This window comes from Ranitomeya variabilis, chromosome 3 (genome assembly GCF_051348905.1).
Source record: "Ranitomeya variabilis isolate aRanVar5 chromosome 3, aRanVar5.hap1, whole genome shotgun sequence".
Taxonomy (NCBI): domain Eukaryota; kingdom Metazoa; phylum Chordata; class Amphibia; order Anura; family Dendrobatidae; genus Ranitomeya; species Ranitomeya variabilis.
Window position 1 is genome coordinate 387,005,441 of NC_135234.1, and position 16,170 is coordinate 387,021,610.

The window sequence follows — 16,170 nt, forward strand, 5'->3', positions numbered from 1 at the left end:
TATAGAAAAAATACTTTATTATAACAAAATCATTAATTAAAATCAGCAATAACATTTAGAGCCGGTACTCTGGCGGGACCCTACCTCTTTATCCTCCTTTTTTAGTACCCTGGTAAGCGGATTTGATTCTATCTACTACATATTTTTCCTGTAACCAATATCTGATTACCTATTAGCCACTTGCCTTGGTTGTATGATATGGAAGGGTTTTCCCTTGGTAACTGTTTATAGGAGTATTTAGAGAGGTGGGTGCCCCCCCATGTGTGTATCATGGTATTTACTGTACACCTCTAAATGTTATTGCTGATTTTAATTAATGATTTTGTTATAATAAAGTATTTTTTCTATATAATCATGCTCCGGTTTCTCATATTCTTTCCTATTATTTGTACATGTACACTCTGAATTGTACAGTGCATCGGAATATGTTGGTGCTCTATAAATAAAAATTACTTTCCTCAAACACTCATTTATCACAATTTTTATATCAACTGTTGCCTTCCAAAGTGTAGAACCTGTGACTAATTATACCTGTTCTAAAAGTCTTTGGTATATAAATGACAGACATAATGACCAATATTACCATAACAAGTGTGATGCAGTGACCCGTTACAGGTAGGGGGCGCTGCATGGTCCTCCCAAAATACGCATGGAGGCGTATTGAGGCCATAGGAATGCATGGCAATCGCAGGCATAACTGTGTTCAAAGTCCGGCATTATTGTAAATGGCCGGTATATGTGTCGCAGAGGAAGACAACTCTTCACTGCCAGCCTGAAGTAAGGATGTTCTGGGACCTGTAGTCCTACAAGTAAATTGTGTTGTTTTAGAGGGAGGCTGGCAGGGCTAGTTCTCAGAGCTGGGCGGATCAAACTAGCCACACACACACACTTCCCACCTGTGGGGGTGGTTACAGCTTCATAATGTGACCAGGGTGTGGGTCACATGGGTTGAGAGTGTGGACCTGAATGGTCTGTGCTGAAGGTCTTGAAAAAGCCTATGTGTTGGGAGTGCTATCTCCCTGAATAGAACGTGGTGGGGCTTTAGACCTGGTGGCCTGGGTGTTGGACGAACGTCCTGAATAGCACCCTGACAGGCCACAAGCTTGTGTGTTGGATGGTCCCAGGTGGGGACGAACGTCCTGAATAGTGCACAGGGAGTCCTGGACGGTCTGTGTTGAAAGTTCCTGTGAGTGGAATCTTTCTGGAAGCACCTGAGAGACCGTGGACCTGGACGGTCTGTGTTGTGGAAGCTACCGTCCTTCGGTGGGTCTGGACTGACTGAGGTGTGCCTGCCATGCAAGTTGGTGATCCCCGTAAGGCAGCTTTCCCAGAAATACAAGACTGACGAGGAGTCAGCGTGAGGAGCGGAGCTCCCATAAGGTAACCCCGGACAAGGGGATTGTAATATACGGCAGAGAAGTGTATCTATATATATAATTGTCTAAGGGGTACTTCCGTCTTTCTGTCGGCAACTTCCGTCACGGAAATCCAGCGTCGCTGATTGGTCTCGCCAGCTGCCTGTCATGGCTGCCGCGACCAATCAGCGACGGGCACAGTCCAATTAGTCCCTCCCTACTCCCCTGCAGTCAGTGCCCAGCGCCCGCATACTCCCCTCCAGTCAGTCAGTCACCGCTAACACAGGGTAAATGCCAGCGGTAACGGACCGCGTTATGCCACGGGTTACGCACTCCGTTACCGCCGCTATTAACCCTGTGTGACCAAGTTTTTACTATCGATACTGCCTATGCAGCATCAATAGTAAAAAGATCTAATATTAAAAATAATAAAAAAAACAAAAAACCTGCTATTCTCACCTTCCGTAGTCTGACGATGCGCTCGCGCCTGCAGGTTCCGGTGCTAAGGATGCTATGCGAGAAGGACCTGCCATGACGTCACGGTCATGTGACCGCGACGTCATCACAGGTCCTGCGCTCATACCAACCCTGGGACCGGAAGCTGCCGCGTGCACCGCACACAGGCGAAAGGACTACAAGGGGCCCTCGGAAGGTGAGTATATGTTTATTTTTTATTTTTTAACCTGTGACATACATGGCTGGGCAATATACTACGTAGCTGGGCAATATACTACGTGACTGGCCAATATACTACGTGGCTGGGCAATATACTACGTGGCTCTGTGCTGTATACTACGTCACTGGGCAATATAATACGTAACTGGGCAATATACTACGTGGCTGGGCAATATACTACGTAACTGGGCAATATACTATATGGTTGGACAATACACGTCACTGGGCAATATACTACGTCAATAGGCAATATACTACGTAACGGGGCAATATACTACGTGACTGGGCAATATACTACGTGGCTGGGAAATATACTACGTGGCTGGGAAATATACTACGTGGCTGGGAAATATACTACGTGGCTGGGCAATATACTACATGGTTGGGCAATATACTACGTGGCTGGGCAATATACTACGTGGGCTGTGCAATATACTACGTGGACATGCATATTATAGAATACCCGATGCCTTAGAATCGAGCCACCATCTAGTCTGCTATATGTACTGTGCGGTCACCCACGGCAACTGGTCAGAGCCGGACCTGCGTGTTATGTTGCCGCAAACTAATGATGTGAAGTCTTACGTAAAGACTCTTTGCCTTTGGTTCATGTTTCTATGGTTTACGATACCTGAATAAACCAAAAAGACTGTTTTGTGTTAAAAACCGTGCCCGTGTGCATTTATCCCATTACCAAGCGAGTGTCCCCCAACACATGCAGTAATCACATGGTCACATAAGATAATTGATACAGGTTACTTATTATTTGTTTTCTTAGGATCCACACACCACATTGATGTGTGGGTAGGAATTCAGCCTTTGTGACTGGGATGCTTCAATCTCTTTCTTTTTCAAATTTTTATTACATTTTAACATAATAAGGATAACAAGGGGAAGGGGAGGTAAAAGGGATAATAAAATTTAGAGAACTCAAAAGTTTTGCTTTAAGTTCCAATATTATAACCACGAAATAGCTTCAATCTCATTCTAACCACATCAGGGCATGACCTGGGTGTACCAAGCAGTTCACTCACTTCTGCAGGCATGACTGCCCCCTCTGTAAATGCTCCTCGGTAAAGCTTCTTGCACGCCTGTATTTATTTTTCCAGGATTTGAATATAAGCTCAAACAGGATACTGAGTATGTACAAATAGTTACATGAGCAGTGGGAATGGCCTCATTAGTAAACACTTACGAATACATGACACAAGTCCCACTTAAAAACTTTGTCATTTAAAATCATTGGATTAGGTTTTTTTGCTCATAAATTACGTAAAAGACAAGCACACCTCTCCAAAAATGTCTGTTTTGATAAATATTTGTATTCCCTAAAAAATAACAATTCTTGAGCATCATTTCTTTTAACTCAGTGTACTGCTATGCTTCTGTTAGTCCTCCTGGATATAAATAAATAGACAACTGGGCAGTACAATTTCCCTCGTCAATAGGTCACACTGACAGCGTCAATTAGATGCCACATTAAACTGAGACATGCCAACAATTAATAGCACTAGAGATCTAAGTAATGATGCTCCAGAATTGTTATTTAATGGGGAATTCAAATATTTCATAAAGCAGATATTTTGGGAAATCTGGCAGGCCTTCTTTAAATATCATTATCATCAACATACCACCTTAAAGTGTTTGTCCAATGCTAAAAACAATGCTTCCTAATCTAATATGTTTTCATTACCAAATGTGTTCTCCCTTTCCGTGGTGGATCAAGTGACAACAGACTCTCTGGTAACATTGAATTCCGATGATGTTCAGTCTGCGGCTGATAAAACATAACGTCAGTGGCATCATTTTTTTGGTCTAGCAGGTGGACTAAGCGGATATGAATCTAACCAGGAATTATGGTACATGTAGGCCCCAATTCATGATGAGGTTATTGCCAGATTCTGTCTTAAAACATCTTTAAATGTTGGGCAAAAATATACTGGCTTTTGGTGTTTTTATACCAGTCTCAACCAGCTACACTCAAATAGGTGCAACTGGGGCAGGATCATGGTAAAACCTGCACTGCAAATTCTTCAAAATTTACATCACTTTAGTGGCGAAAATCGCACTAGAAATGTAACAAAGCCCCTGACTGTAGTAACATGTCTGGTGGTGGCACACAGCACTTGCAAAGTGTGAGTAATACATTAAGTGGTATGGGACTCTTAATTGATCTCACTACAGCCATGCCTTCATTATACAGTTATATGAAAAAGTTTGGGCACCCCCATTAATCTTAAGCTTAATGTTTTTTAAAAATTGTTTTTTTTGCAACAGCTATTTCAGTTTCATATATGTAATAACTGTTGGACACAGTAATGTTTCTGCCTTGAAATAAGGTTTATTGTACTAACAGAAAATGTGCAATCTGCAAATTTGACAGGTGCATAAGTATGGGCACCCTTATCATTTTCTTGTTTTAAATACTCCTACCTACTTTTTACTGACTTACTGAAGCTCTTTTTTTGGTTTTGTAACCTCATTGAGCTTTGAACTTCATAGCCAGGTGTATGCAATCATGAGAAAAGCTACTTAAAGTGGCCACTTGCAAGTTGTTCTCCTGTTTGAATCTCCTCTGATGAGTGGCATCATGGGCTCCTCAAAACAACTGTCAAATGATCTGAAAACAAAGATTATTCAACATAGTTGTTCAGGGGAAGGATACAAAAAGCTGTCTAAGAGATTTAACCTGTCAATTTCCACTGGGAGGAACATAGTAAGGAAATGGAAGAACACAGGTACAGTTCTTGTTAAGGCCAGAAGTGGCAGGCCAAGAAAAACATCAGAAAGGCAGAGAAGAAGAATGGTGAGATCAGTCAAGGACAATCCTCAGACCACCTCCAGAGAGCTGCAGCATCAACTTGCTGCAGATGGTGTCACTGTGCATCGGTCAACTATACAACGCACTTTGCACAAGGAGAAGCTGTATGGGAGAGTGATGTGAAAGAAGCCGTTTCTGCAAGCACGCCACAAACAGAATCGGCTGAGACAAAAGCACATTTGGAGAAGCCAATTTCTTTTTGGAAGAAGGTCCTGTGGACTGATGAAACCAAGATTGAGTTGTTTGGTCATACAAAAAGGCGTTATGCATGGCGGCAAAAAAACACAGCATTCCAAGAAAAACACTTGCTACCCAAAGTAAAATTTGGTGGAGGTTCCATCATGCTTTGGGGCTGTGTGGCCAATGCCGGCACCAGGAATCTTTTTAAAGTTGAGGGACGCATGGATTCCTCTCAGTATCAGCAGATTCTTGACAATAATGTTCATGATTCAGTGACAAAGTTGAAGCTACGCAGGGGATGGATCTTTCAGCAAGACAATGATCCAAAACACAGCTCCAAATCTACTCAGGCATTCATGCAGAGGAACAACTACACTGTTCTGGAATGGCCATCCCAGTCCCCAGACCTGAATATCATTGAACATCTGTGGGATCATCTGAAGAGGGCTGTCCATGCTCGGCGACCATCAAACTTAACTGAACTGGAATTATTTTGTAAAGAGGAATGGTCAAAAATACCTTCATCCAGGATATATGAACTCATTAAAAGCTACAGGAAGCGACTAGAGGCTGTTATTTTTGCAAAAGGAGGATCTACTAAATATTAATGTCACTTTTCTGGTGAGGTGCCCATACTTATGCACCTGTCAAATTTTGTTTGAATGCAGATTGCACATTTTCTGTTAGTACAATAAACCTCATTTCAAGGCAGAAACATTACTGTGTCCAACAGTTATTAGATATATGAAACTGAAATAGCTGTTGCAAAAAAAACTATTTTTAAAAAACATTAAGCTTAAGATTAATAGGGGTGCCCAAACTTTTTCATATAACTGTATGTGGTACCTACAACGTCCTATCTATCGTAACACCCCAACCACTTTTGCAATTAGCTTTATTATACTATACCTTAAATTTCTCCAAATCTAATACATAAGGCCTCAGTCACACGTCCATTTTGCAAGTACATGTTCTATCCGTTTCTTTCTCCATTATAGTCTATAGAAATGTTCACATACCTGCGTATTTTCACAAATACTGTCTCTATGCAAAATTCAAGGACACATGTCAGGCTTTTTTCCAGCAGCACAGAGGAAAAAGGTCAATACAAGGCTATGGGTCCATGAAAAAAATGTACAGCACACAGATAACATCCATGTGGTTTCTGCATTTAACATTGCAAAGTATAGGAGAGGCTTTGTAATTTATTTATTTATCCATCAATAAAAAACGCTGATGACACAGTGATGGTAAAAACGGACACAGGGAAGACACAATGATGGTAAAAACGGACACATGGACCAATCATCAATGAAACAGATCCAAAACACTAGTACTGATTTTTTTTTTCAGATACGTGTTTAAACAAAGACATGTGAATGAGGCCTAAACATTTTGCTTGAGAGGAGTCGCAAACATGATGTCACAAGGGGCTGCACTCATTTCCCTGCAGCGTACATTGCCCCTCCTGGAACAGGACGCCATCAGGGAGGAGGCGATGCACTTACTTATTACAGTTCTTGCATCGCTGCACTCTGAAGATGTACTGGTCATGGCGATAGTCTGTCACCGATTCTAATTTTACAAGAAGACATTGTCAGGGGTATAGACAGAGTCGATTTGTTTGAGGGTGTTGCTAGAAGCTGTGGGGAAGCATTGGTGTCAAATATAAAAGCAGATGCCGGCGCTGCACTCGCCTCTCCCACAGCGTCTATCACAATTAATCCAGGACACTTTCAAAGGGCGGCGATGCAAGAATTGTAGTAAGCACCTGCAGTGTTACCCGATGACATCCATATCCAGGAGTGGCAATAGATGCTGCAGGGAAGTGAGTGCAGCTCCAGCCTCTTGTGACGTCTCATTTGAGACTTGTCTCGACACAACGTAATGGGAACTGTAAAAAAAAACATTTAGGGATTAGCTACATGGGAAGGGAGAAATGTAGGGGATTGTATAATAATGCTAATTACAAAAGTGGTTAGTGTATAAAGATTGATAGTTATAAAGGACTTTTTAAGTTCCGGACCACTCTTTTATGACTTGTGTGCAAAATTTCAGTCTTAATAAATTCTATCCAATAAGCCAGAAACTGATAATGGACCAGAAGTGTAGCACGTATACAAATGGATGCACGAGAAGGTGCCTGATATTAGCCCATATGATTACCCAAAGATCCAGGTATTTCTGAAGGACCCGTGTTAATTATTAAGCAAAAATTAGCATTTTTTACTTTTTTCCTTCAGTATTGGAAAACCTTTTTTATCACCATGTATATAAAACCGAATAATCCCTTTTGGATGAGATCCCTGGCCTTCTTTGTCAAGACATACCAGTACATTTATATAGGCTACACACAGCTACTAACAGAACACTAATCATGGTGACAATGGCACTTCAGTCATGGGACCTTACAACTGTTTCAAAATGATAAAAAGTCTTGAAACATTTTTTTCCTCGTGGGGAATACTGACATTTTGTTGTTACCATGATTCCTGTGCACCCTCTGGATGCCATGCCGCTCCTGCCAACATTCAGCCCCATAACATATTTTATCCCAGGCTCTTAATAAATGTCTCTTACACTAACAACTGTTCTAAAATAAGCACACGCTCAGATCTGTCGTACATGCACTCAAGTTTTCTAACACAAAATCCTTTCTTTAGACATTGACAAATATGTCTGTGAAGCTAAAAAAACAGCACCACTGCATGAAACGTCTCAGCCGGTTTCTCCATATGACGCAAGTCGTTATCACAGAGCTATTATATTAAACAGCCATTTATATGGGTCAGTCTACCCCACTGTACTGGTGCTTAGCATCGGTGACAGGGGAGCAGTTCATGAGATCTTCCTTCTAGCACATGGTATTTTCAATAATAATAATAATAATAATTTAAAGGGCCAGTAGTCCTAAAAGATAAACTGTGTAATATAAAGAACCTAAAAAATACAGTTTACTTTATAATATATAAAATATATATAACACCTCCTATAAAGGTATGAGACACTTCCTCAGGATAATGCCACTGGCCATTTCAGCCTGGTATGTTTTTTGTGGAGTGTAAGGTTTAGTAGACACTAAAGTATTTTGTGTTTATTAGATATTATATTTATTACCCACTGTATTTATTTAAATGGTATACTGAATTGTATGGTACATTTTTCCATTATTTAGGGGATATAAAACTGAATTTGGAACCTGAATACATGCGTTTTCAGGCTGCAATTTGTGGGGAGTTACGGTATCATAATCCAGCTCGGAGTCTTAGTAGAGTCTGCTTCCATTTCCCACCACACATCCCTTATTGGCATGCTTCTTATTGGAAGAGGAGGGAGCGGAGATGTTCTGTAGTCTGCCTCATCTCTGGAGCATAGGTAATGTAGGAAAAGAAGTGAAAGCGTCTGCGTCCACTGTATGCACTGTCACAGCTGAACAGTTCTTCTATATGTGCTAATCATAGCCTACCATTGTGCCAAAGCTTGCCGACACAAGTTATAAATACACAGATAGTCAGGAATATATTAGTTAACTCAATTTACTGACATTTAGCTTGTTTACATGGTACAGGAACAGTCTACTCCATTTACACTGCTTCCAAGGTTAAAAAGTTATCCAGCTTAGACCACTCATTTCCACATAACTATTAAAAAGAGGATCTGATACTTCTCATTATATGTTTGTTATATCATATCATTGTATTCCTTGCTAAATTATGGCTTTAGAGCATCTTTTCTCAAAGCTTTGTGTCCTGTTCCGTTATTATTCCAACTAGAAATGTCTGAATAATTGCTTTTTCGGCGTTCATTGTGCAGTTAAAATGACCTGCTAACACCATTCTTCAGGTCAGTAAAAATATAGCAAAACCAAACTGTAAAACTTTTTGGTTTGTTTTTTTTTTAATTTTAGTGCTTTAAAAAATTCTGAACTTTGTAAAATTTTTCTTTCAAAACTTTGCTTTTTATTGCCTATTTCTGAGAAGGGTGTAGTGACCAAGAAAACAGCAATTTAGATTTTTTTTTCTTAAAGCTGATTATCATAATGCTTAATTATTTTATATTTTCATAGACAGGACTCAGTGATCTCAAATATGTTTATTTTTTATGTTTTTATTTTTGGAGTAAGAAAAGGGAGGTGATACAAACTGTTAAGCTTTTATCATCATTTTCATTTTTTTTTAGATTTGTAAAAACGTGTGTGATTACTTGTATACTACTTCAGTATCGTAGAATATAGTAAGTACAAATTACAACCTGCTAAGCCCATCTGCAGAAGTACATCAATTGCAGGGAAGGGTCTTCAGTAGATCCCTTGCTGCCACAGCAATAAAGTGGTACTCTGCAATTGCAAACAGCAGCATGATGTAGGGACAGAGACCCTGATTCCATCAATGTATCACTTAGTTTACTGTATGCAGCAGTTATGATATAATCAGTTTTCTCTGCTGCAGATCTAGCAGTGCTCAAATGCAGAGCTGTGTATAACCCCGACCACACCACTGATTGGCAGGTTTCTTTGTACAATGTACAGTGACAGAAAGCTGCTAATGGGGGCATAGCTGGACTAAGAGGCATAGTGGCCAGTTGTCCTGTAGTGATAATCTCCTGCTGAGAAAACAGAGATTGTATTGAAACAGTAAAACACAGATCAGTCAGTTACACATCCCTGGAATTAAGGTCTCTGTACCTATATTATTATACCTCTAAGATTACAAAGCAAAACTTGGCTGACAAATTCACTAAGTATTTCATGGAGTTTATACTGTATGTTGTCCATATGTTTGTGCAAGTTTCCTCTGGCTTTTCTGGTTTCTTCTCACATGATGGGCAATACAGGGAGTGATCAGAGTGATGACAATCTATGTACTACAATAAGGAATATATTTGTGCTATACAAACAAGAACTAAAATAATGTAATTCTAGCTTGCAGGAGACATGAGAGGTTCTGATTAGCTAGTCAAAAAGATGACCCATTTATTCATAAAGTTTGTACAAAGTAAAGTAACATTGAAGGACGTGCTAGTTTTGATATTTTTCGTCTGGGGAGACCATGACACGGTGCGAAGTGCAATCAATGACTTTGCCTTGTTCTCAAGTACTCCAGGCATGTGCTGGGTGTTAGTCTTGGCTTATGCCAATTGAAGGAGGGTATGCATTGAGGGGTCTCTTAATAGGGACTGAAAGAAATATACAGTATGTCTGATGGTGGACACTTTATTCTAAACTACGAGATGCTGAGACATACTATAAATATAAGTAAAAGTCTGCCGAAAATACAGAAATGCTGCTGACCTAGTCTCTGATGGTTCCCAGGGGCTTAGTATTGCACCACATGAAGGAGTCTCCCCAGCCCTGGCTTGTTATTCCTAGTGCTCCATATCAATGCGGTATTCTAATGACTAACGATGGAGTCACATGGCTACAATATGCCATCCATATCTGACAGCTGGACCCAAACACTACAACCTCCAGCAGTGCCTCTTCAGCTCTTCTCCTATATACGCAGATCTACTTCCACCTGAGACTGTGGATGTCCCAGCAGCCAGATCCTGGTCACTGCCCGGATGCTGATGGCATACATGGCGACATCTCATTGAGACAAGCTGCCAGAACGTCATTGCATAGTGGCTCCTGGTGTGTGGATGACTGGCATGCACAGTGCATAAGTAGTATTTATTTATTGTTTTTATACATAATAAACATAACAATTAGCTGCTGTAACATTTTCCACTACTGGAATTTGTAGCCACAGATAATAGGAATGCCTTCTTGGTTGCTATGGTAATCCTTAAAGGGACAGCAAATCAGTCATATTTTCTGTAAAAGTTGCCACCAGGACTATAATATTGATGGCCTGATAGAAGAGGATCCGACTCTCAGCACCTCTGATGACCAATTATTTAAAGGAGCCGCAGGGTCTTCAGCCAGCACTTTTAATAACAGTTGTACAGGGTAACATTACAGTTTACTACAGCTTTAATTCTTTTTAGTGAATGGCACTGAGCTTTAAAGGGGTTGTCACCTTTAGAGAATCCAGCTGCCCGGGTGCAGTATGTAATAAAAAATTCTTTACTCACTCTCCTCAGGTCCAGTGCTTTGTCTCTTCCACTACTCCCTGTGTCTGTTATTGTCTGCAGCGCTGACATCACATTGACAGCGCTGCAGACGATCAGTGAGCTCAGCTACTCTGCCCAAGTTCATGACAGGACCCGCTCAGACTGAATGGCTGCAGTATTGTCGATGTGACAAGAACAGACACAGGGAGCAGCAGTGTACACTGACTGCTGGACATGGTAAGGGTGAGTAAAGATAGGGGTTTTTTATAACAAACTGAAATTGGAGGAAAGCGATCTTTCTACATGGGACAACCATTACAAAAAGTACACAGCTGTACTTAGGAATCAATGGCGGAGAGCACCAGGACCACTTTACCCTGGACCCCGACCAATCTAATATTGATGTCCTATCCTGATTGTAGAGTCCTGGACAATCCTTTTAAATACAGAGTATTGTGCCCTGTAAGGAGCCTGGGCAGAGGCTGGCACCCTGCTCCCACATATGATTACCCTCCAGTAGTGATGAGCGAGTATACTCATTGCTCGGGTTTTGCCGAGCACGCTCGGGTGGTCTCCGAGTATTTTGTAGTGCTCGGAGATTTCGTTTTTGTCGCCTCAGCTGCATGATTTACGGCTGCTAGACAACCTGAACACATGCATGGATTGCCTGTTTGTTAGGAAATCCCCACATATATTCAAGATGTCGAGCAGCCGCAAATCATGCAGCTGAGGCGACGAAAACTAAATCTCCGAGCACTACAAAATACTCGGACACCAGCGCATGCCCGGTAAAACCCCAGCAACGAGTATAATCGCTCATCACTACCCTCCAGTCTTCCTTGGGGCAGAGGCTACCACCCTGCTCCCACCCAAGATTCCCCTCCAGTCTTCCTAGGGGCAGAGGCTGCCACCCTGCTCCCACCCATGATCACCTTCCAGTCTTCCAAGGGGCAGATGCTGGCACCCTGCTCCTACCCATGATCACCCTTCAGTCTTCCTAGGGGCAGAAGATGCCACCCTACACCCACCCATGATCACCCACCAGTCTTCCTAGGGGGCGGAGGCTGCCACCCTGCTCCCACCCATGATCACCTTCCAGTCTTCCTAGGGGCAGAGGCTGCCACCCTGCGCCGACCCAAGATTCCCCTCCAGTCTTCCTAGGGGCTGAAGATGCCACCCTACACCCACCCATGATCACCCTCCAGTCTTCCTAGGGGCAGAGGATGCCACCCTACACCCACCCATGATCACCTTCCAGTCTTCCTAGGGACAGAGGATGCCACCCTGCTCCCACCCATGATCACCTTCCAGTCTTCCTAGGGGCAGAGGCTGCCACCCTGCTCCCACCCATGATCACCTTCCAGTCTTCCTAGGGGCAGAGGCTGACACCCTGCTCCCACCCATGATCACCCTCCAGTCTTCCTAGGGGCAGAGGCTGCCACCCTGCTCCCACCCATGATCATCCTCCAGTCTTCTTAGGGGCAGAGGCTGCCACCCTGCTCCCACCCATGATCATCCTCCAGTCTTCTTAGGGGCAGAGGCTGCCACCCTGCGCCACCCAAGATTCCCCTCCAGTCTTCCTAGGGGCAGAGGCTGCCACCCTGCTCCCACCCATGATCACCTTCCAGTCTTCCTAGGAGCAGAGGCTGCCATCCTGCTCCCACCCATGATCATCTTCCAGTCTTCCTAGGGGCAGAGGCTGCCACCCTGCTCCCACCCATGATCACCCTCCAGTCTTCCTAGGGGCAGAGGATGCCACCCTACACCCACCCATGATCACCCTCCAGTCTTCCTAGGGGCAGAGGATGCCACCCTACACCCACCCATGATCACCTTCCAGTCTTCCTAGGGACAGAGGATGCCACCCTGCTCCCACCCATGATCACCTTCCAGTCTTCCTAGGGGCAGAGGCTGCCACCCTGCTCCCACCCATGATCACCCTCCAGTCTTCCTAGGGGCAGAGGCTGCCACCCTGCTCCCACCCATGATCACCTTCCAGTCTTCCTAGGGGCAGAGGCTGCCACCCTGCTCCCACCCATGATCACCCTCCAGTCTTCCTAGGGGCAGAGGCTGCCACCCTGCTCCCACCCATGATCATCCTCCAGTCTTCTTAGGGGCAGAGGCTGCCACCCTGCTCCCACCCATGATCATCCTCCAGTCTTCTTAGGGGCAGAGGCTGCCACCCTGCGCCACCCAAGATTCCCCTCCAGTCTTCCTAGGGGCAGAGGCTGCCACCCTGCTCCCACCCATGATCACCTTCCAGTCTTCCTAGGAGCAGAGGCTGCCATCCTGCTCCCACCCATGATCATCTTCCAGTCTTCCTAGGGGCAGAGGCTGCCACCCTGCTCCCACCCATGATCACCCTCCAGTCTTCCTAGGGGCAGAGGATGCCACCCTACACCCACCCATGATCACCCTCCAGTCTTCCTAGGGGGCGGAGGCTGCCACCCTACACCCACCCATGATTACCCTCCAGTCTTCCTAGGGGACGGAGGCTGCCACCCTGCTCCCACCCATGATCACCTTCCAGTCTTCCTAGGGGCAGAGGATGCCACCCTACACCCACCCATGATCACCCTCCAATCTTTCTAGGGGCAGAGGATGCCACCCTACACCCACCCATGATCACCCTCCATTCTTCCTAGGGGGCGGAGGCTGCCACCCTACACCCACCCATGATCACCCTCCAGTCTTCCTAGGGGCAGAGGCTGACACCCTGCTCCCACCCATGATCATTCTCCAGTCTTCCTAGGGGCAGAGGCTGCCACCCTACACCCACCCATGATCACCCTCCAGTCTTCCTAGGGGCAGAGGATGCCACCCTACACCCACCCATGATCACCTTCCAGTCTTCCTAGGGGCAGAGGATGCCACCCTACACCCACCCATGATCACCCTCCAGTCTTCCTAGGGGCAGAGGATGCCACCCTACACCCACCCATGATCATTCTCCAGAATTCCTAGGGGCAGAGGCTGGCACCCTGCTCCCACCCATGATCACCCTCCATTCTTCCTAGGTTAGGTACACAGTATACAATGTCTGTAGACCCCGTTAAACACAGAAGCTGTGTGAGGGGCACTACGACCCCCATAGCAGTGCCAGGTAAAGCTTGCCGGGTACTCACATGAAGACGTGGTAGACGAAGGCCCACCCTCGGGGTCTCTCCAGCACGTTGTACAGATAGTTCTGGAGCCGCCGGTATCTCTTGTGAGACGCTGAACTCCGCGGGGGTCCCGGGAGCGGGGTCCCCAATAGTCCCAGGCGCCGGGGGCCGCCGCTCTCCGTCTGTACAGCCGTGAGGGCCACGAACTCCATCTCTTGACCAGTAACAGGGGCCAGTGAGAGTGACGGCACCCGGCCATTGTCTGTCTGGGGCTGTGCCCCCACTGCCATGCTCGGTGTGGGGCTCAGCTCATCACCGGGGACCGGGCAGTGCGCTGGAGACGGGCAGGATGGAGAGAGGTAGCGGCGCTCACGCTGTGTGGAAGTTCAGCGAGGAGGAGAGCGCGGGCTGGAGACGCTGGGAGGAAAGTTTCGCTTCCATTCCAGAGCAAAGTTTCTTATCGTCTCCACAAGGGTAAGAGAGCCCAGCGCTGCCACCCGGTGCCCACCCCGCCAGCTGCTCTGCACATACTACTCAGCGTGTATCTCCCGCTGTCCCGAGCGCGTAGTGTGCAGCTGCACCAGCCTCCTCATGACTGAAGCCACCCCCCTATACTGTGACTGCTACTCCCAGCCCACTACGACCAGGGCAAGTGTTACCTGCCCGCTGGGCACTGCCACCCTGTGCTCTACCTCATGCAGCTATTGTCCGAGCTCACCCATCCCTCCTCATGCGCCCATCAATCCAGAAACACTGCCCAGTGCACATTCTTGCTTTGCTCATAGCCTAGCTGGTAAGGCGGTTAGTGAGCTCACAGTGCCAGCTGCCCACGCTGCCTCCTCTCTGCGTGCCAGCTCTGTGGGCAGCTGTCGGGCAGCAGGGTGTGGAAGCAGCTGGCATACTGTCCTGCTACTGGGTCACTCCTGGTGGCATGTCCTATACTGAGAACATGCCCAAAACGTCACTTTTCCAGATCAGAAACAGTTTGGGTACTTGCCCATGGTCAGGAATAGTCTGGGTTCGTGCCCACGGTCAAGAATAGTCTGGGTACATGCCCACGGTCAGGAATAGTCTGGGTACATGCCCACGGTCAGGAATAGTCTGGGTACGTGCCCACGGTCAGGAATAGTCTGGGTACGTGCCCACGGTCAGGAATAGTCTGGGTATATGCCCACCATCAGGAATAGTCTGGGTACGTGCCCACCATCAGGAATACTCTGGGTACGTGCCCACCATCAAGAATAGTCTGAGTACGTGCCCACAGTCAGGAATAGTATGAGTACGTGTCCACAGTCAAGAATAGTCTGGGTTCGTGCCCATGGTCAGGAATAGTCTGGGTACATGCCCACAGTCAGGAATAGTATGGGTACGTGCCCTCCATCAGGAATAGTCTGTGTATATGCCCACCATCAGGAATAGTCTGGGTACGTGCCCACCATCAGGAATAGTCTGGGTACATGCCCATGGTCAGGAATAGTCTGGGTACGTGCCCACCATCAGGAATAGTCTGGGTACATGCTCACGGTCAGGAATAGTCTGGGTACATGCCCACCATCAGGAATAGTCTGGGTACGTGCCCACCATCAGGAATAGTCTGGGTGCGTGCCGACCATCAGGAATAGTCTGGGTACGTGCCCACCATCAGGAATAGTCTGGGTACGTGCCCTCCATCAAGAATAGTCTGAGTACGTGCCCACAGTCAGGAATAGTATGAGTACGTGTCCACAGTCAAGAATAGTCTGGGTTCGTGCCCATGGTCAGGAATAGTCTGAGTACATGCCCACAGTCAGGAATAGTATGGGTACGTGCCCTCCATCAGGAATAGTCTGTGTATATGCCCACCATCAGGAATAGTCTGGGTACGTGCCCACCATCAGGAATAGTCTGGGTACATGCCCATGGTCAGGAATAGTCTGGGTACGTGCCCACCATCAGGAATAGTCTGGGTACATGCTCACGGTCAGGAATAGTCTGGGTACAT

At 45.7% G+C, this 16,170-nt stretch overlaps 1 protein-coding gene across 4 annotated transcripts in view; it reads right to left on the reverse strand.

Annotated features, from left to right (window-relative positions):
- Nucleotides 1-14,918, reverse strand: part of KCNQ4 (potassium voltage-gated channel subfamily Q member 4) — a 274,261-nt gene extending 259,343 nt beyond the window's left edge. For all 4 annotated transcript variants that reach the window (XM_077296060.1, XM_077296059.1, XM_077296057.1 and 1 more), the window contains exon 1: nucleotides 14,211-14,918. In XM_077296060.1, the coding sequence (XP_077152175.1) occupies nucleotides 14,211-14,479 (269 nt within the window). In that variant the 5' untranslated portion in view covers nucleotides 14,480-14,918. The remainder of the gene's footprint in view (nucleotides 1-14,210) is intronic.
- Nucleotides 14,919-16,170: the final 1,252 nt, after the last annotated feature.